We start from the raw sequence: 21635 nt of genomic DNA, 5'->3' as shown, positions 1-21635 counted from the left end.
GGTGTTTACCCCAAAGATACAGACGTAGTGAAGAGAAGGGCCATATGCACCCCAATGTTCATAGCAGCATTGTCCACAATAGCTAAATCGTGGAAGGAGCCGAGATGCCCTTCAATGGATGATTGGATTAAGAAGTTGTGGTCCATATATAATAGGGAATATTACTCAGCTATCGAAAAGAAAGATTTCTCAACATTTTTGGAACATGGACAGGACTGGAGGAGATAATGCTAAGTGAAATAAGTCAAGCAGAGAAACTCATTTATCATATGGTTTCTCTCATCTATGGAACATAAGAACTAGGAAGTTCGGTAGGAGAAGAAAGGGATAAAGAAAGGGGGGTAATCAGAAGGGGGAATGAAGCATGAGAGACTATGGACTCTGAGAAACAAACTGAGGGCTTCAGAAGGGAGGGGGGTGGGGGAATGGAATAGGCTGGTGATGGGTAGTAAGGAGGGCACATATTGCATGGTGCACTGTTTGTTATATGCAACTGATGAATCATCAAACTTTACATAAAAAACTAGGGATGTATTGTATGGTGAGTAACATAATATAATAAAAAAACATTAAAAAACTTGATATCTTTCCTTTTTTCTCTTTTTAAAAAATTTAAATTCAATTAGCCAACGTTTATCAGTTTTGTATAACACCCATTTCTCATCACATCACATGCCCCAACACTAACTGCATACCTAAGGAATGCCTGTAGCTCTTCAACTTGAACATCTAAGTCACAACAAAGTTCCCAAATAATTTCCTACCAATTTTAAGTCAACACTTCTGTTTGTATTGATTGTTTATTATTGTTTGCTGTTGTTATTTTAAGAATTTAAGATCTTATGTGAATGTAGTTTCCTCTTATAGTATGAACCCTGCAGTGAGATTGCAAGCATTTTATAAGGTTGGATTTGGAAGGAGAATTGGTTGAGATAACCTGGTGGACTCTCCTCCTGGATGCTACCCACAGTCCTCTGGACTGGAAGGCTTTCAACATGCCACAAGTTATGAGTGCCTACTTGCTAATATCTCTTAAAATTTACCACTCCTATATGCATGAATGCAAATTTTTAGAATTCAAGACCTTTTTGGCTAAGAGGTTGCCCTGTGAGCCCATGACAACCTTCTGTTCCATGCAGGGCTGTCTGTCAGACCAACCTATGGGGCCCTTTGAAGGTTCTGCAGACCCATCCTCATATCCATCTGCTTAAAGTTCTGCCCCAGAAGGCTCACTGTCCCTTCTCTGGTATAAGTTTCACAACTATCTATATTATATGCCTCATGGTGGTGCTTCATGCTTGTCTTCTTGGGGCACTCAAGATCACATTTCCTGGGGTGGGTTCTATTTTCTTCATTGCTCCTCAGACTCCTCTGGCTGCATTCAGTGCCAGGGCCTGGACTCACTCTCCCCACTGAGGGAATGGGCCAAGAGACAAGCTCTTCCTGAAGCAACATGAATATTTTCACATTGAAAACCAAGTCCCAGTATTCTTCACTGTGCAGCAGGAAAGCCATGGGACCTACTTCTCAGGGCTTCAGTGAGGGTTTCATGGTCTGACCCAGGTGAAGCTCTCTCAGCAGGGTGCCTAGCATCTCTCAGTGAATCCTCTGTGGTCTTAATAGGATCTCTGAGGAGGATTTCCTCTGGTTCCTCTTATTCCCTCCAATTCTTACCATAGTATATGAAGGTCCTGTGTCTGTGAGTCTGTCTAGGCTGGGTCTTTTGCATGCTTTTTCTGGATTACTCTTCCCCAAGCTGTATCAGAAAAGGGATATTATTATTCCTGGTTACAGGTGAAGAAATACTGTCTCTGAAGACAAGAAACAAGCCTCAAATTGCACAACAATGATGGAAGATCCAAGATTTGATCTACAGTGTGATTCTGTGTTTTTGTCTGAACAAGATGGGAGGATGATCCTAGTTATTGTTGAATCTCCAGCCCTAGGGGCTGAGGGATTGCTGGATGCTGAGATGCTTCTCCTGGGGACATGGGTCCACTTATTGCTATCAACTGCCATTTAACCATCCCTGGATGCACCCTTCCTAATTTGGAGAGAGAATGGAAATCATAGTCCTCCCTCATCTCTAATCCTCACTTCACATTGTAAGTGTGAGGGAAAATCCCACAAAGTGTCCCCATTTCTCAGAAATTGTTGTAGGGAACTTGACCCCCATTTGGAGTACAGATGCCTAACAAAATGATTGGGAGATGCAAGGGGTTCAGAGGGAAAGAAGATGATGGGAATATGATGTGATCACCATCCCATCTGCTTGGGGACCAGAATCCCCCAGGGCTTGTGCCCACAAAGCTTTCAGGGTCCTTCACTAGGGGCACCTGTGACAAACCTGAGGTGCAATAGATCAGTGAGGATGGTGCCTCCTCCTGCAGGATGGGGAGGTGCCCTGAGCTTGGTTAGGGGGTGAATGGCATGGTGGTAGGGCAGAGCATGCATGGGGAGAGCTGTCTAGAAGCCAGAAAGACAGTGCTCTGGGCTGGGGGAACCTTCTGGAATGATAGAAGTGACCAGTGGGAGGGAAATCTGTGGTAGCAAGATAATCATCTTGTCCTCAGGCCCAATTCTGATTCTCCTCATCCTTTACCTCTTATCTACCAAGTTGAAATCCTGTGTTTGCCACATTAGAGGACACTGTGTACTTTGTTCATAAAGGCAGTAGTGGAGGTTGAGGAAAGAGTGGTCAGGAGTGGTGGTGGATATAAAGTCTCTTTTATCACAGTTTCCTAAGAGTATCGCCCCTGCCCCTGCCCTTGCACCAAAACCTTCTTTAAGACTGCTCTTGTACCTTCCCCACCCCCCAAAAAATAGGTCTTGTTTATGGGGGTCATGGAGGTTGCTGGAGGCCTCAACTGCCATCCTGGGTGAGTTCCAGGCTCACTGACTTGGTTGTGTGAAGGGCTTTCTTCTGCCTCTGAGCATGCTATGACAATGCCCTGGGGCCAGGCCAGCCAGAAAGGACAAGAACTGGGCAGGAGTCCTTGAATCCTTCCCCATGTTTTTCTAAATCTCATTATAACCTTCACACATATCATATCACCCTGACCTCTCTATTAGCTCACTGAAAAATCCCTGTCTCCTCAACAGGTATAGTGTAAGTCCCTGGCAATTAGCTTGTTTGTTTGTAAAGTGCACACCTGACACTGATGTTAAGGCATCCCTTCCAAGACATCCATTCAAATAAACATGTCACCAACTACATGACTATATAAAAAGCCTGGTCACTCCACCCATGAAATTCTCTTCTTAGAAAGCCCTGGATGTCCTAGATAACTGGCCACCTGAGTCACTCTGCTAACTATCCCCTTCCCATGTTTTAATTATCACTCTTTTGTTTTAAATGCACCAAAAAGAGTGAACCCCCCAAATGCTGGGCATCCTAACTTCAGCCCCAATAAGACAGAACCTCAAGTCCACATCTCTCTCTCTCCCTTCAACCTTGCTGTGTGACACCACGCATGCAATGTGCCCTCTAGCACCCGTGAGTAATACACATTGTTTTTCAAAGTTCTCTAATTGTTTTGTTGAGGTGTGTCTTCTAATCATAAGAAGTACAAGGGCCAGTCCAGCCACAGCATTGGCTCTGGCCATGGCAATGCCTATGCTGGCTAACCACTAGTATTAGGGACCCAGGTGAATGCCCCAATCTTTTCCAGACACTATAGCCACTGTCAATAGGCTGAGACTAACATAAAAGAATGGGTTAAAGTCCCAGAAAGTATTACTGCAACTCATTTTAAATCCTTGGTATAAATATACACATTCAGGTCTTGGTGCTTATTATCTATTAATTCCACTATTCCCTTGCCCAGTGACCCTAGCTCCCAGTAGAACTTGGACCATTTCTGTTAGATGAATGAAGCACAAGGTACTTTTTGTATGTCTTTAATTTACTGCTGACAAATTTAATTTTCTTCCTTAAGTCTGTGACCTGAAGAGCTGAAGCCACCTAATTCATACCCCTGAGGAAAGCAAATGGGGGCTAGGACAGAATATGATGGCATCAAGTGGGTTTGGGAAGTGAACAGAAACCTACACTTTTCTGCACCATTTCTATGACCACATCTCAACGAACTATGGAGTTTGAACCTGTCTGTTCACCTGAGCACCTGTGTTGGGCCCTGTTGGAGATGATGCTTGAGATCCCACAGTCCCAGTTCCCTGCCCCTCCACTGCCTGCTTGTCTGGTTCATATCCTGGCCTCTGCTGCTGGCCAACACTGCACAAAACTCCTGACCAAGCTCTAGTCCCAGCACACTTCCAGGGCACTACAGTACCCATGTGTGTCCAACAGGCCAGGTTGGGACTAGGTACCTTTATGAGACTATGCAGGGTCCTCCAGGAGTGGTCAGGGTGCAAGTGTTGGTGTTGTGAGCCTCCAGGCTCAGAGCACTGACCCAGAAGTTGAAGAAAGAATGTCAACGATCAGCCAGAGATGCAAGTGGCCCTCCATTCTCTTTTCTTTACAGACCCTATTCTTGTTATACTTCTGGTCTCTCTCTCTCTGAAGAGAAGCTGAGTGTCCCCTTTAAAAAGGGACATAGGCCTTTATGGAGGGAACCCAGGGAGCAGCTTCAACTAGAGAAGGCAGTAGTGCTTAGAAGGAGAACCAGACCTGTGAGCATGTCTTCCAAAGTATTCAGAATGAGACCAGTAATAAGAGATAAATGTCACATAGGAACTAAGCACACACTTGACATACATACAAAGACACACACATTAGAAGAAACTGTGTTTCACTACATAATTGGTGTTTGTTCCATGCTCATGTGTTCTAATCAGTTAACAATTTTTGAAATGCTGGTCATTCTCAAGAAAAAGATTTCATCACCTAAGACATACAATGAGAACACATGTTAGTGGATTTCCCATACTGGTCACACCACGCTTGTTTATCCTGTGCACCAACTAGAGAGACTCACAGAGAAGTAGGACCCACCTTATACTAGATGTGGAGTCTGAGGCATCAAGGACTTTTGTTAGCCCAATACTCAATATGGGTTAAAGTCCCAGGTTTATTCCCCATCTCGTCATAGGGAAAGACAAAGGTGAAATCAATATCCTGATTTATTTCAAGGATATGTAACAAAGCTCCACATGCTCAATGGGCATGGTGTTGAATAAGCCAGCACTGACCTTGGAAGATGATGAGAGGTACATTGCCTCCACACTGGAGGGCTGGATGGGTTTGGAACAGACAAAGTGTTCAGGTGCTAAGTTTTGGCTCTGAAGAATGTCAGAGAGGAGCCCTGCTATGAATATTCAGTGAAATGGATAAGCTAGGTCCCAACCTCTCCTGCCCCGGTGTCAGGGTCCACCTTTCATGTCTTCACACAAGCAGGGTTATTAGCCAGATTGGGTTTTAGGAGCTCTCTCAGTTACCTGCTTGAGGAAGCAGAGCGTGACTGTGATGGGTCAGACATCAGTGGTTCTCCTGGCAAGTTACCCCTCCCTGGGGAAGGCTCCAGCCCTCAGGCAGAAACATTTCCCCCTAGGATTATCCAAAACTGGTTCCAGGCCCAGAATGTTCCAGAAAAAGGAAGGGAGTTATGTTGGGTTGGGGTTGTCCTAGGAAGAGCCTAGAGAAAAGGGGGAAAGAGGAGGTGGGAAAGACAATGAAGTTCTCTAGGGTTTTTTGGTTTAATGCCTCTCCTGCTCAGAGATCCATTCTTTCTGGATAAAGGTGGTGGCAGAGCCCTAGCCCCAGCAGAGGGAGTTCAGGCAGGGCCAGTTTCAGGTTCTATCTCTGGAAATGACTTCAGTTCTCAAAAAAAGGATGCATTGGTTTCATTTTCATTCTGGAGGGCCGGGGAAATACAGTGTCTGCAGGACCCCCACCTTGGTCATCACTGTGGGGTCTGCACAGAGCCCAGTAGGCTGGGGGTGTGGAGTTGCCCCGACACTTCTTGACTGAGTCATATCTTCTGAGGTCTGTGCCCAGACCAGTAAGAAGTCCATATTCAGTCCCTGTGAGGCTGGCCCCACAGATGAGAGCACATCTTCCCTGTGGTTGCCTGACCTGCCCAGCTCAGGGACTTACTGGCTTCCACCTGCTGAGATGAGGGTGCAGAAGCTACATCCACTGTGGAGTTTCCTTTCTGACCCCAGCTGTGACCTCACCTGATGTGATGCACCTCCTTTAACCAGGTGAGGGCTTGAGACCCAGCATTGCTCACTACTGACTGGGTGACTCTCGGCAACTGCTCAACATCTCAGTGAATGTCACATCCTCATTCTCATGTGGAAGGAGAAGGGAAAGCTCCCCAAGGTGTTTGTGGACAAGAGAGAGGCCCCAGGGAGGGGTCTTGTGACTGTAACAGGGTGATAGAAAAGATCTTCTTTACAAAGTGTCTCCCAAGTTTGCAAATGTCCATAACAAGGTATACAACTGTTATGCAGCCAAGAGACTGTGAACATGGCATCACAACACTTGATCCCTCCCCTGTGTCAGAATAGCACAGCTAACAAGTTGTGGAGAAGAGAAGGCAAGCCTATTGCAAGGGATGTGTTTTCCCTACAGGGCAATCATAAGGACTGGACATGGTCTTCCTAGCTCAGAGAATCTCTGAAGAAAGAGGCTGGACTGCCCTTCTTTGTCTGTCACCAAACAGGTATGAGGCCAACAGGTCCTGACTGTGCCTCTCCCCAATATCCCAAGAGGGAAGTCAGTATGAGTGAGCCCCAGATGGCCCCTCCTACCTGAGGGACATTCACCACCCACAGCCATGAGCTAGATTGCAACTGTCCTACGTATGTGTAACTTTCTTAGCTCCCTAGTTCCCCCCAGCTATGACCCTCTGTGTAATGCAGGTGGTGGGAGAAAGAAAGAGGAGAGAAGCTAACTCTTTTCCTGTTTCTGCATAGATGATACACCCCAAAGAAACTGAATCTGACTGCCTGCATGGACCTCACAAATTCATCTGCACTCAGTTCCAAACCATATCAGGTGTCTAAGAGACAGATTAGCCCGGAGACAAGGACTCAAACCTAGAAAAGTTTTGCAAAGTGTGGCCCCAAATGAAGCCTACAATTTTTGTAGGAATCTCATGGACTCCATGTTCTACCATGGATTCCTGCTCTGTGTGGAGAAGGTGCCTCTGCAGAGGTCTGCAGACAACCTATTTGGCCGGGTAAGGATTTTACCTGCAGAGGCAGCAGCTGTGCCCGTGTCCAGGGAACAATTCCGCTTAGTACGGGCCCTAGAGTGACTATCCTGCGTCTGTTCTCACCCACTTGTCTTGAGGAAGGGTCATGTGATCACAGGGGCCTCAGGACCAGAGGGTCTGACTGTGGACTGTGAGATGTGCACTCAGGGCATCAGGTCTCAGCCCACTGAGCACTGCGGCCACTCCTGACCAGAGGAGAAGGAGCTGTGAGCTCGGTCTCAGCTGCAAAGCTTTCTGTAAATGGCCAGTGGGGCAATCTGTCAAGCACCTATGTGCAGTCCCTACCCTTGGTCATTAACAGCAGGTTCACAATGTTTGTGCTCATGGGTGCAAGTCTGTGTCAGTCTCCTAATAAGCAGCCAGTTTGGGGCTGGGCAGCAGGCAGATTCAAAGCTCAACTTGTTTTTCATAGTCTTCTAAATCCCACCCTCCTTGGCCCCTCCCAGACTCTACTCTAGCTCATTATTCTCACCTCCCTCTCCCCAGTTATCTTGCAAACTGCTGACTATGATATCAATCCTTCCTGATATCACTGACACTTAAGTTCCCAACCTAAACCTAAAAAGATTGAAACAAACAAATAAACGAGCAAGGGATTCAGGCATGAGGCACTTTCAAATGAGTGCCAGTTTTAATGTGTGTACATGTCCACACAAATATGTTTTATTCTCAGGATTGAGCCCCTTTTCTGTCTGCAAAAGGCAGGAATTCTGCTCTGGGCATAAGAAGCAATTGAATTCCCTCTCCTCTGAATAGAGAGACTGTAACAACATCCTCATAAACCATACTGCCTGATTTCCTAGTGTTGACTTAGAAGCAGCAAGTCTGACTCTGGACCCTGACTCTGGACCCTGAGGGCATCAGGCCCCAGTCCACTGGGTGCAGAAGACACTGCAGACCAGAGCCAACCAAACAGGGGAGCAGCCCCAGAGTGATTCTCACTCACTGCTGGGGAGCAGCCCAGCCCTGGGGAGCCCCTGACTGGGAGCTTTCTGTCACCTGATACAAAGAGCCCCATCACTGCCAGGGTACCGGAGTCTCAGAGGTATTTCCTACCTTCCTACTGAGAGCTGTACTTGGATGTCTGCAAGTGCTCATCTTCATCCACAGCCAGTTGTCAAGTTCATGTGTGAGCTTGCAGCTTTGCCTTGCAGTTGGTTCTACCTGGAATCTCAGTTTCTCTGTCCCCTGCCTCCTCCCTGAATGATTTCTCAGTCTTTCTCCCATCATAGCAGTGATTGTCTCTGTATGTCAGAGAGCATTTCTCTGATGCCCCCAAAATTTATAGCAGGAGGGAGAGTTTCAGGACCAAGTATACACAGAAGAATATATACAGCAACAATCTAAGAGAACTGAGATATTTCCCTATTTTAAATCTTTTACTTACTCATGTAATATGACAATCACATACACACTGAACAATCATCCCAAGAATTAGAACATCTCTAACAACTTCTACCTCCCTCTGTGTTCCTACACTCCAGTTCTGTCCACAGCCCTGGTGACAATGTCATGCAGTGTGTGTTTATGATTATTTTATTTGTGGTGTTATCACTTACAGATGCATGCCTAAACAGTATATTGCTTACTTTCTTGAAGCTTTATTTAAGGGGAATTCTATGTGTGCTTAATATTTAATCTCAACACTATACTAAAAGATTAATTCCTCTCTGTATAACTATGGTTCATTTCTTTTAACACTGTATAACTCATTTATTTATTCTCTCTTAATGCTTAACCTCTCTTTTTTTCACAGTTATGAAGACTGCTGCTAGGAGCACACGTCCACATGTCTCCTGCACATTTTTGCAGCATGACTCATTGGTATAGTCTTAAGAGTATCATTGATGTGTACTGAGGTGCACTAGTGGGCAATTTTATAAGATTCAGACATACCGTTTCTTCAAGTGATTGTATTGATTTACATTCCCAGCAGCCATGTTTCAGAGAGTTTATCAACCTACATTCTCACCAATACCAGATATTGTCTAAATGTTTAAATTTTCCAGTTGAAAGTCATCTCTTAGTGCACCGATGTACATTTGTCTCATTCATAGTTAATCTGTGGCACGTTCTCTATTTTTTCCCCAAACATGTTTATTTTTCAAAAAATGTTCATGTCTTTTGCCCACTTCCATACTGGATTGTTTCTTAATGATTTCTGGAGTTTTTAAAATACCTGCTTTCAATTGATACTAGTTGACTATATTTTTGCAAATATCTTCTTCAGATTTGTGGAGATTTTTAGATGTTCTCTATGCATTTGCTTTCATGAAGAGAAGCTTTTCACTTTAATGTCATCAAAGGTATCACATTGGTCATTCTGTTTTATACAGCTGTCATCTTGGTATCTTTATATGGTATCTCATTTAAGAAATCTTTCCCTAAGAACAGCTGTATTTTCTTCTTGAGTATCCATTTAAATTTTTGTTCTTATATCCATTTGGAGTTGATTATCATAAGTGATGTAAGTACAGATTCAGTAACCTCTGTCCATATGGAGAACCAGTTTGTCTGCTGTATTTACTAGATGGTGTCTTCTATACCCGCTGACATTCCATGTACTTATCCCAAGCCACAGAACTCCACCCATTCCTGAATCCTATACAGGGCTCTGTGTCCCTTTCTGTGGGCCAGTTGGTGTACCTCTGTGCCAGCATCCACTGTCTTATATCCTATATATTGAAATAAATATTATCTGATACAAAAAATCCCCCTAAGTTCTTCTTTTAAAGAATCTGTGATATTTTCCTCTTTATCTTCCATAAAAATCTTAGGGGCTGTTCCCCCCATCTCTGTGTCTCCCTATGCTACTCTCTTACCAAATTTCCCAGAACCCCTCTTGGTAGTTTAAGTTGTTTGTAAAATGTGACCCCATGACCTGCCAGGGTTGTCCATGCCCAAGGGTGACAAAGTGATAGTCGGCAACAAGAATGAAACAGAAAGATGAAGAATTATTATAGTCCCTCCCCTTTCTGATAGAAATGCTTCTCTCATTCACTGGAAGCTTTAGAAACTTGCTTCCTCTCTATCCCCAGTGCTCCCACGGGTTTCTGGGCTAGATGACCACACAGGGGTTATCAGAAACCTGCTTCTCATGGCCCCTGTTGTTGCCCTCCACTCACTCCTTGAGGCCCCTGAAGTCCAAACACTTTTATATATCTTTTCCTAGAACTGTTTGTTCTGTGGAGAAATGATGGTTTCACTTTCATGTTCTGTAAATGCAGCCAAGTCTTCCTGAGGGAGGAGCTCAAGTCAGAGGCTGTCATCCCTCCTTTAGTCTTTCACACTTTACCCAGGAAGGACACAGGCTGTATACCTCTTGCTGTGTGCCATGATCTCAGGAGCACCCAGTGCCTGTATTTCCCAGGGAGGTCAGGTCTGCAGTGTGTTCCTATGCAGGAGTTCCAGAGATACTACTCAACTCAGAATTTTCTGTTGTGTTAGTGAAAACATTCACGATCTCTAACATCAGAAACCCTTTCCTCCACAGAGTTGGCGAGTGAGCAAACTGTGCACCTGCTATGATGGGATGCTGGCTTTTTGTTTGGAGGGTTGAGGTATAGTTCTGGCTGGTAGAGAACTAAAGATTTCATCCAGCTTCTCATGACAGTTTTTGGAGAAGAGAACACCATAGTCTGAAGATGCTTCTTTTTTTTTCTTTTTTTATGAGAAAGTTGTAAGAAAAGTTGGAATAATCAGAATGTTTCCTGGGTGTCCGCAATTGGAAATTGTGCTTTCCCCCCCCTTTTTACTGAAATTTTTATTTAAATTCTAGTTAGTTAACATATAGTGTAGTATTGGTTTCAGAAGTAGAAATTAGTGATTCTTCATGTACATATAACACCCAGTGCTCATCAAAACAAGTGCCCACCCATCACACACTTAGACCATCCCCCACCTAGGCCCCTCCATCAACTCTGTTTGTTCTCTACTGTTGAGAGTTTCATAGTTTTCTTCCCTCTCTCTTTTTCTGCCTTCCCACATGTTCATTGGTTTTGTTTCTTAAATTCCACATCTGAGTGAAATCATATGTTGTCTTTCTCTGACTGGCTTACTTCATTAGCACAACTACGTTTTGTTTTTAATGCTATCCATCCTTCAATACCCTACAGCCATTTCAAAATTCTGTGAGTTTTGATCAATGGTAGCAAGGCAAAATAAATCTTCTGTTGGGCATATTTTTCATCTGTTCGGGCTATAACAAAATATAACAGATGAATGGGTTAGGAACAAAATTTATTACTTATAATTCTGGACGATAAGAAGACCCAGATCAAGGCACCTGTCGATTTGGTGTTTGCTGAGAGCTCAGATCTGAGGTGGACATTTCCTCCTGTCACATCACATGCTAGATGGGGCAAGCTTGCTCTCTAGGTTCTCTTAAAGGGAGCTAATCCAGTCATGATGGCTCTGCTCTCCCAGCTAAGGCACTGTCCAAATGATCACCTACTAATACCATAACTTCGAGCTGGAACTTTATCCATGAATTTTGTGGAAGAATCAAACATTCAATCCATAGCAGTCATATAAATAAAGTCTGTCTGTGGAGGTTCATTGACTTACCACCCTCATCTTAGAATATAGCACTCTCACCCATTTTAATATTCATTTCATTATTTAAATGAAATATTCATTATTAATAAATGTCTTTTTTGGGGGGATTCTTCATTCAACTAGTAATATCATCTGCTTGGTTCTTTTGTTAGTAATTAAATAAAATTCTTAACATATATTCATTTTCTATTTGTTTGAAAGTCATGATTTTCCCTCTTTGAAAATTGTCTTTGCAGGACAAGTGGGATGGGGATGAACTTTGAGCACCCTTCTACAAGTAAAATCACTGGTACTCCCTGAGACAAACTTATGTATATAAATATTTTTAAAATCACAGTTTCCTCACTCATAGTTGATTATAAAAGGTCCCATCAGTAACGTACTAATGACATCCTTGAATTGTCATGATATAATCAGGTACATATGTTTCAAAAAGTGCAGCATTGAATAGAGAAAATTAGAGCTCTTATTTACTTCCTCTGCCACTTCCTGTCACATGTTCTAAATCCCACCCAAATTTTTCCATTAGTGAGGCAAATGGACATTGAGCTGACCTGGGAGAGTTATTACCACAAGGACTATGTGCTCAGCCATTCCCTTAATGGAACACACAACGTGGTGAGCTTTTCTCTGCCTCCTACCTCTCCCAGAAGACAAGTCCTGCCCCTATTTGCTGCAGGGGATGGGAAGTGAGCTATGTCTTCAGTTCTTCTGTGATCCCCAGTGTGCTGGCCTGACTCATTTTCCCCACACAATGGAAAGGTTTTGGGTTCCTGTATTGAGGTTTCAAGAAAATGGAGACAGTCTGCATTAGTTTCTCATTTTTGTGCAACAAATTTACACACACTTATTGGCTTAAGACAACACAGGTTTATTCACTTATAGTTCTAGAAGGGAGTTGTCTAAAATGAAACCAACAGGTGCTAAATCAAGGTGTTGGTATGGTTCATTCCTTCAAGGAAGCTCCAGGAGACAATCAATTTTTTGTCTTCTCTTCATTTTAGAAGTTGCCTGAATTCCCTAGTTTGTGGTCCTTCTTACATCTTTCTGGATTTTTTAAAAAAGATTTTATTTATTTATTTGACAGAGATAGAGACAGCCAGCGAGAGAGGGAACACAAGCAGGGGGAGTGGGAGAGGAAGAAGCAGGCTCATAGCAGAGGAGCCTGATGTGGGGCTCGATCCCATAATGCTGGGATCACGCCCTGAGCCGAAGGCAGACACTTAACCACTGTGCCACCCAGGCGCCCCAACATCTTTCTGTATTTTTACTCCAAACTCTTCTCATCTCCTTTTCTGCATTCAGCCTTGCCTCCTTTATATAAGTTTCCCTGTGACTATCGCATTACATTAATCAGTAAGGCAGGGGGATCCTCTCTTCAGAAACCTTGCTAGAATTCATGCAGCCCATTAAGAGGCCAATTTAAAAGATGTAGCTGATGTAACTCAGGAATCACTTGTGGAAGCAGAGAACACTCCTCTGGATATGGCTGTGTTTGGGGAATCTGGACTGGGAAGTCCAGTTTCATCAATGCCCTGTGAGGTTGTAGTCATGAAGAGGAGAGTTCTGCTAGTGTTGGAGTTTTGGAGACCACCTTGAAGAAAACGCCCTATCAAAATCCAAAATATCCCTATGTGACATTTTGGGACCTGCCTGGAATCTCAACATATTTCCTTCCACATATGTATCTTGAAATGGTGGGATTTGCTAACTCTGATTTCTTCATCATTGTTGCTTCCTCATGGTGTAATTTTAATAATGTTTTTCTGGATCAAAATATTATGGAGCTAGGTGAGAAATTTGACTTTGTTAGAGCCAAGGTGGACAATGATTTACATAATGAAGAGAAAAACAAGGCCAGGTCCCTGAAAAGGGAGAGAGAGAGTTCTTCAGCGGATAAAAGACAACTGCCTGACAAGTCTCAGTGACATCAGAGTGCATGAGACAGGCAACTTCTTGGCAAATTTGATTTGGGTGACTGATTACCCAAGACGAGAGGAGACCCTGCTGAAGGAGTCTCCTGTTCATAAGCACTACACCTTTGTGTTCCTGTTGCCCAATTTGTCTGATGCTTCCATTGAAATGGAGACAGCTTTCTTCAAGAAAAGATCTGGCTGGATGCCCTGAAATCACTGGCTTTCACTTTCAACTCCTTCATGGCCTGCTTCCATGACTTTGATTTGTCTCATCAGGAGAAGTGCTTGAATCTTTATGAGAGCCATTTTGGTTTGGATGAGAAGTCAATCTAAGGGACTGCTGGGAAGCTGGTCATGTCTGTGGAAGAGATTAAGAGTTTTACCAAGTCCTTGAATTTCTGGTTACTTCTGAAGAATGACTGCATAGCTGCCAAGGCCATGAAGTGTGCTTGAAGGCCATTGCTTCATGAATGGAGGCATCTCGTCCACTCTTTGCCAGTTTTTGAAAATCTACTTTCTACATTTGAAATTCATGAATAAAGTGGCTGATGATGCTAAAATTCTATCGTGTAAGACTTTAGAGAACTTAAGTCTCACAAGATTCCAGAGAGATGCGTCAGAATGCCTAACTGAATAACACATGTGTCTCAGACCCTGTGTTCTACGAGTAGGGTTGTGGTTATCTTTTACCCACCACCAAGGTAGTATCTTCCTTAAAGTGGTGAGAATGTCTCCATTGGAGAAAAACCATTGTTCCACTTGGATAATCCATTGCTATGCAAAGGGAATTTGACCATGGGCTCTTTGTGCATTCCCTGGATTATTTTGCTTAAATCATGACAGAAATGCACCCATATTTTTCATTAATCTCTACCAGTTATGAGGTAGTTTTCATTTGATTGATTGACTCAGATAATAAACATTTGGTACCATCAAGGAAACTGTTTTCCTTTGTTTCTTTATGAATGATTTTCTCCACGCATCATATTAATACCCCCTTCACCAATCTAAGGGAAATGCACAAGTCAGGGAAATGTCTAAGTGAATACTGTAGTGTGTAGTAGGGCACTGCAGCAGGAAGGAGGAAGTTGAAAGAGGATTAGGGACATGTTTTGGGAAGTCATATTTTCAGATATTGTTGAGGAACAGAGGGAAGGGAACAAAGTCAGGGTTTATATTTCTTTTTAAAAATTTTTTTAAATTTAAATTCAATTAACTAACATGTAGTACATCATTAGTTTTTGATGCAGTGTTCATTGATTCATTAGTTGCATATAAGACCCAGTTCTCATCACATCACATGCCCTCCTTAATGCCCATCATCCTATTACCCCAAGCCCCCACCCACCTCCTCTTCCGCAACCCTCAGTTCATTTCCCAGAGGCAAGAGTCTCTCATGGTTTTGTCTTCCTTTCTGATTTCTTCCCATTCAGTTTTCCGTCCCTTCTCTTACGATCCTCTGTGCTATTCCTTATATTCCACGTATGAGTGAAACCATATGATAATTGTCCTTCTCTGATTGACTTATTTCACAGGGTTTATATTTCTAAGAATTTATCAACATTAATTGGGCTGAGGGATCAGTGAACTGGGCACAATGAGGGGCAAGGGATATGAGAGAGTGAAGGTGAATTCAGAAGGAGTGGGATAAGCTGGTGATGGGTATTAAGAGGGCACATATTGCATGGTGCACTGGGTGTTATATGCAAATAATGAATCATAGAACATTACATCAAAAACTAAGCATATACTGTATGGTGACTAACATAACATAATAAAAAATTACTATAAAAAATTAAAAAAATTAAAAAATAAATAAAAAAAAGGAATTTGAAAGCAGAGGCGATTTGAATTAGGCAAGCTGGAAGAATAATGCCTTTTACTTCCACCCAAATATTGCAAAAAACCTGTGAAACAGGGACTGGTAAGCAACAGCAATATCAGCCTCAGGGCTCAAGGATTGTTATTCCTGCTGTTACTGTAATTGTGACTTTTCCCACTTCTTCCCCAGTTCTGGTATAAGGTGGATGTTTTATGGTTTAAGAGATGTACAAGGGGATGCTGTCTCTCAGACCTCTCATTACTCTGAAGACTCTCCCCAGAGACTGGAGGGAACAGAGTTATAGAGGAGGGCACTAGTGTTTCAAAATGCCCTGACCACTCTGTGCTGCCCCACTGCTCAGGAAATGTCTGCAGGAGGAAAGAAGGGAGTCAGTAAGGCAGGAAGTGAATGATTGTGCTGTCTCATGCATAACAGATGTGTGAAACATTCAAAGGGAAGGAGCTCTTGACCCTCTTGTGCAGCCACATTGCATTTAAAAATGTTCATGCCTTAAACTTTGATATGCATTCTCAATGCAGGATTTACACTCTCAGGATCCAGGCTGCTTGTCATCTTGCCACCAGATACCATCTGTCCTTATAAAGAGTAAGGACACTGAGGAAATCCTTCTTTTTCACCTCATCAACCAGATATGGACAGCATTGGAACTGTTACAACCTTCCCCTCTCTAGAAGTCATGACCTTTTCAAGATCCCTAGGCCTCTTCTTCCCAATTCAGTGCCTTTTCATTAAAACAGCAAAAGGCAAATCCAATGGGTCTTGTATGGGTCCCTTTGAAAAGACACTTGCGATAAAACCAAAGTTATCAAATACTTACAGCTGTGGAATTTACTTTAAAGTTCTCTTGTTTCCAGAGGAGACAGGCAAATGAATTTTCCTTTTGAGAAGGAAGAGCTCAGAGGAAGGTGAAAGTAGTGGAATAAGATTTAGTGGTTTGCTTTTATCATTCTTGTCCTAGAGCGAGCAACAATGTTCATGTGCCTGGCTGGCATTTATGAAAAACCTAAAAGATTCTCCTGGCCATGCAAAATGTGAAAGAGGGGATTATTAAAAGGGTAGAGTAGTGTTAGGGTCCCAGGGGAGGAGACAGAGCTATGAGGTGTCTGCAGACCAAGACCTATAAGCCCAGCTGATCAATGATTGTGAGTGATTTGGGGTTGTTATCAGGTCAGCATCCAAGACTCAGGCAGTTTCTGCCTGAGGTGGCTTCTGAAGCTCCCCCAGAGCTTCTGTAATTGTTGGCCATCACTTTTGGAATCTGGGGTGAGCTGCTGTCATTCAGCACTCTCACTACCATCTCACTGTGCCTGAAACATTTTGTTTCCCATGAGACCTCCCCCCCTCCTTGAACACAAAACTCCTTTTAATGACCTGAATTTGGGAATCATGACTTGGACCATCATAGAGTTGCTGTAGGTGGAAAGGGAAACTCCTCACCTATGATCCTTGGTGCTCCTGTCTGAAGACATCTTGTAGTCTTCTTACCAGCTCTGTCAGTGGTAAAACTACCACTGTCCTAACTTCTCTCCTGTTTAGGAGCTGTGAGATGACATGCTCTTTCTCAGAAGTAGGACATGATTAGCACAGGTGATATGAAAACTCCAGCTATCAAGCCACTTGGGCCTCTCTCTCCTAATGCATCAATCCTAAATCGACATAGCAAGGGACAAATGAAATCACTTCCTGGGAGTCATCATTAAGAAAGGAGAGGGTAAACTTTAGTGATCTTTGTTGGGATGCCTTTTCTCCTGCATAATTATAATGACAGAGAACTTTTATTAAAAGCTAACTGTGGAGGGGTGGAGTTAAGATGGCAGAGGAATAGGGGTCCCCTTTTTCAGCTGGTCCCCTGAGCCAAGCTGGATAGGTACAGACCATTATGAAAACCCATGGAATCAGCCTGAGATGCAGGAAGATACATCTGGATCTCTACAAATGAACATCTCCAGCACTGAGTATTGAGGTAGGAAGCGGGGAGCCGTGAATCTGCGCACAGATATCCGAAGACAAACAGAAGGCGGAGGGAGCCTTCGTGCTTGGGTGCCAGGAAGCGGTAGCCACCTGCACTGGGCAGTGGCCGGACTGGCAGACGGGCACCTGCAAGAGAACAGATTGAGACTGTGAGACTGGGAATGCGTGCACGTCCAAACTGAAAACCTGAGCTCCAGAGCGCTGACTAGAACCGGACTGAGACTGGGAGCTCAGGAGCGTGCACACGACCAGACTGAAAACCTGTGCTCCAGAGTGCGCGTGAACCTCACTGAAACAGAGAGCCCGGGAGTGTGCACGGGGGCGGCTGGCAGCTGGCAGTGTTAGAAACACAAAGGACAGAGACGTGCCAGCCCTGGAAGTGAGGGCTGGGACGCCAGCTGCAGGGTTTTTAGCAGGACCAACAGAAACAGGGTTAAAGAGGCCAGGAGAGCTCAGTGGAGAGCAGACTGCGATTTCTCTGTTCTGAGACAAAGGCTAGGATTCAGCCACTGCTGCTCTGACTCTCAGAAGAGGCACAGAAAACCGTCAGGGAAAGCCGCCAGAGAACAAAAGCCCAGAAATACCAGCTCACATTGTGCCAATCCCCATCCCCCTTCGCAGGGAACAGGGAGACTCTACCCAAACAGGGTTGCCTGAGTATCGACGTGGCAGTCTCCTCCCCCAGAAGGCAGGCTGAAAAATCAAGAAGCCCACATCCTTAAGGTCCCTATAAAACAAGAGAACACTGCCTGGGTCCTGGTCAATAATTTGGGCTCTGGGCAACCCCGCAACCTCTCCTCATCAAAATGACGAGAAGGAGAAATCACCCCCACCAAAGAAAAGATAATGAGTCTGTGGCCTCTGCCACAGAACTGATGGATATGGATATAACCAAATTATCAGAAATGGAGTTCTGAGTAACAATGGTCAAGATGATGTGTAGGCTTGAAAAAAATATTAACGAAAATATTAAGAGAATATAGAATCTCTAAGGGCGGAAATGAGAGCGAATCTGGCAGAAATTAAAAATGCTATGAATCAAATGCAGTCAAAAGTAGATGCTCTGACGGCCAGGGTAAATGAGGCAGAAGAACGATTTAGTAATTTGGAGGATGGGATGGTAGAAAAGAAAGCTAAAACACAAACTTGGCTCAAAAAAATCCAATCTCAAGAATGTAGATTATGGGAGATTACTGACACAATGAAATGTTCCAATGTCAGAATCATTGGCATCCCCAAGGGGGTGGAGAAAGAGAGAGGTTTAGAAGAGAAATTTGAACAAATTGTAGCTGAAAACTTCCCCAATCTAGCAAAGGAAACAAGCATTCATGTCCAAGAGGCAGAGAGGACTCTTCCCAAATTCAACCACGACAAACCTTCACCACGTCACATCATAGTGAAATTCGCAAATATTAGATCCAAGGATACAGTATTGAAAGTGGCCAGGGCAAGGAAATTTCTCACATAGAAAGGCAAAAATATTAGGATTATGTCAGACCTGCTTACACAGACCTGGAATGAGAGAAAGGGTTTGGGGGGGGGGCATTTTTAAAGCTCTTTCAGAGAAAAACATGTAGCCAAGAATCCTTTATCCAGCAAGGCTGTCATTCAGAATTGATGGGGAGATAAGGACCTTCCAGAATCATCAGTCACTGACAAAAAACAAATAAAAAATTCATAATCATGAAACCAGCCCTACAGGAGATATTAAGGGGGGTTCTATAAAAGTAAAAAGGCCCCAAGAGTGATACAGAACAGAAATTTACAATCTATAGAAACAAAGACTTCACAGGCAACATAACATCATTAAAATCATATTTCTCAATAATCACTCTCAATGTGAATGGCCTAAATGCTCCCATAAAATACCACAGGGTTGCAGATTGGATAAAAAGACATGACCCATCCATTTGCTGTCCACAAGAGACTCAGTTTGAACCTAAAGATACATCCAGACTGAAAGCGAAGGGATGGAAACCATTTTTCATGTGAATGGACCTCAAAAGAAAGCTGGGGTAGCAAATCTCATATCAGACAGATTGGATTTTAAACTAAAGACTGTAGTTAGAGATACAGAAGGACACTCTATTATTCCTAAAGGATGTATCCAACAAGTGGATATGACAATTATAAATATCTATGCCCCCAACAGGGGAGCAGCAGGATACACAAGCCAACTCTTAAGCAAGAATAAAGAGACATATAGATAAAAATGTGTTAATAGTAGGGGACCTCAACACTCCACTATCAGCAATAGACAAATCACCTAAGCAGAAAATTAACAAAGAAACAAGATTTTGAATGCCATACTAGACCAGATGGACCTCATAGATATATATAGAACACTACACCCCAGAACAACAGAATATTCATTCTTTTTGAATGCACATGGAACATTCTCCAGAATAGACCATGTTCTGGGTCACAAAACAGGTCTCAACCAATACCAAAGGATTGAAATTATTCCTGGCATATTTTCAGACCACAATGCTTTGAAATTGGAACTCAATCACAAGGAAAAATTTGGAAGAAACTCAAACACTTGAAAACTAAGAATCATCCTGCTCAAGAATGATTGGATAAACCAGGAAATCAAAAATCAATTTAAACAATTTATGGAGACCAACAAGAATGAAAACACAAGGATCCAAAACCCATGGGACACTGGAAAGGCAGTCCTAAGGGGAAAATACATAGCCATCCAAGCCTCAGTCAGAGAATAGAACAATCTAAAAGGCCATTTTTATATTCACACCACAAGTAGCTGGAACAGGAACAGAAGAATAGGCCTAATCCATGCACGAGAAAGCAGTTGATCAAGATTAGAGCAGAGATCAATGAATTAGAAACCAGGAGCAGAGCAGAGCAGATCAACAGAACTAGAAGCTGGTTCTTTGAAAGAATAAATAAGATCGATAAGACACTGGCAAGACTTATTCAAAAGACTAGAGAAAGGACCCAAAATAATAAAATTATGAATGAAAAAGGAGAGGTCACAACCAACACCAATGAAATAGGAAGGATCATTAGAAATTTTTATCAACAGCTTGATGCCAATAAATTAAACAACGTGGAAGAAATGGATGCCTTCCTGGAAACCTATAAACTACCAAGACTGAAACAGGAAGAAATTAATTTTTTAAATGGACCAATTAATTATGAAGAGATTGAAGCAGTTATCAAAAACCTCCCGAAAAACAAGACTCCAGGGTTTGATGGATTCCCCGGGGAATTCTCCAAAACATTCAAAGAAGAAATAATACCTATTGTCCTGAAGTTGTTTTAAAACAAAGAAACAGAAGAAAAACTACCAAACTCATTCTATGAGGCAAGTATTACCTTGATCCCCAAACCAGGCAAAGACCCCATCCAAAAGGAGAATTACAGACCTATATCCCTGCTGAATATGGAGGCAAAAATTCTCAACAAGATCCTAGCTAATAGGATCCAACAGTACATTAAAAGGATTATCCATCATGATCAAGTGGGATTTATCCCTGGGATCCAAGGGTGGCTCAACATTCACAAATCGATCAATGTGATAGCTCAAATCATTAAGAAAAGAGTCAAGAACCATATGATCCTCTCAATAGATCCAGAAAATGCATTTGACAAAATACAGCATCTTTCCTAATTAAAACCCTTCAGAGTGTAGGGATAGAGGGCACATTCCTCAATTTCATAAAAAACATCTATGAAAAGCCTACAGCTAATATCATTCTCAATGGGGAAAACCTGGAAGCCTTTCCCTTAAGATCAGGAACACGACATGGATGCCCACACTCACCATTATTATTCAACATAATACTAGAAGTCCTTGCAACAGCAACCAGACAACAAAGGGATAAAAGGTATCCAAATCGGCAAAGAAGTCAAACTGTCTCTCTTCACAGATGACATGATACTCTATATGGAAAACCCAAAACAATCCACTCCCAAACTCCTAGAACTTATAGAGCTATTCAGTAATGTGGCGGGATACCAAATCAATGCTCAGAAATCAATTGCATTTCTATCCAAGAACAATGAGACTGAAGAAAGAGAAATTAGGGAATCCATTCCATTTACAATGTAAATTCCATTTACACCAAAAAATCATACGTTATCACAGAATTAACTTAACCAGAGATGTAAAGGATCTATATTCTAGACACTACAAATCACTCT

General features: G+C 42.9%; 1 protein-coding gene and 1 pseudogene across 4 annotated transcripts in view; one reads left to right on the top strand and one right to left on the bottom strand.

The window, feature by feature from the left end:
* Positions 1-5119: 5119 nt before the first annotated feature.
* Positions 5120-14291, top strand: LOC123780268 (interferon-gamma-inducible GTPase 10-like; annotated as a pseudogene).
* LOC148110164 (interferon-gamma-inducible GTPase 10-like) overlaps positions 12586-21635 on the bottom strand; it is a 78743-nt gene continuing 69693 nt past the window's right edge. For all 4 annotated transcript variants that reach the window (XM_087862409.1, XM_087862410.1, XM_087862412.1 and 1 more), the window contains one exon: positions 12586-17594. In XM_087862409.1, the coding sequence (XP_087718535.1) occupies positions 17427-17594 (168 nt within the window). In that variant the 3' untranslated portion in view covers positions 12586-17426. The remainder of the gene's footprint in view (positions 17595-21635) is intronic.

The sequence above is a fragment of the Ursus americanus genome, chromosome 5 (genome assembly GCF_024610735.1).
Source record: "Ursus americanus isolate L20-20 chromosome 5, mUrsAme1.1.p, whole genome shotgun sequence".
In the NCBI taxonomy this organism is placed as follows: Eukaryota; Metazoa; Chordata; class Mammalia; order Carnivora; family Ursidae; genus Ursus; species Ursus americanus.
This window is presented reverse-complemented; position numbering and strand designations above follow the sequence as displayed.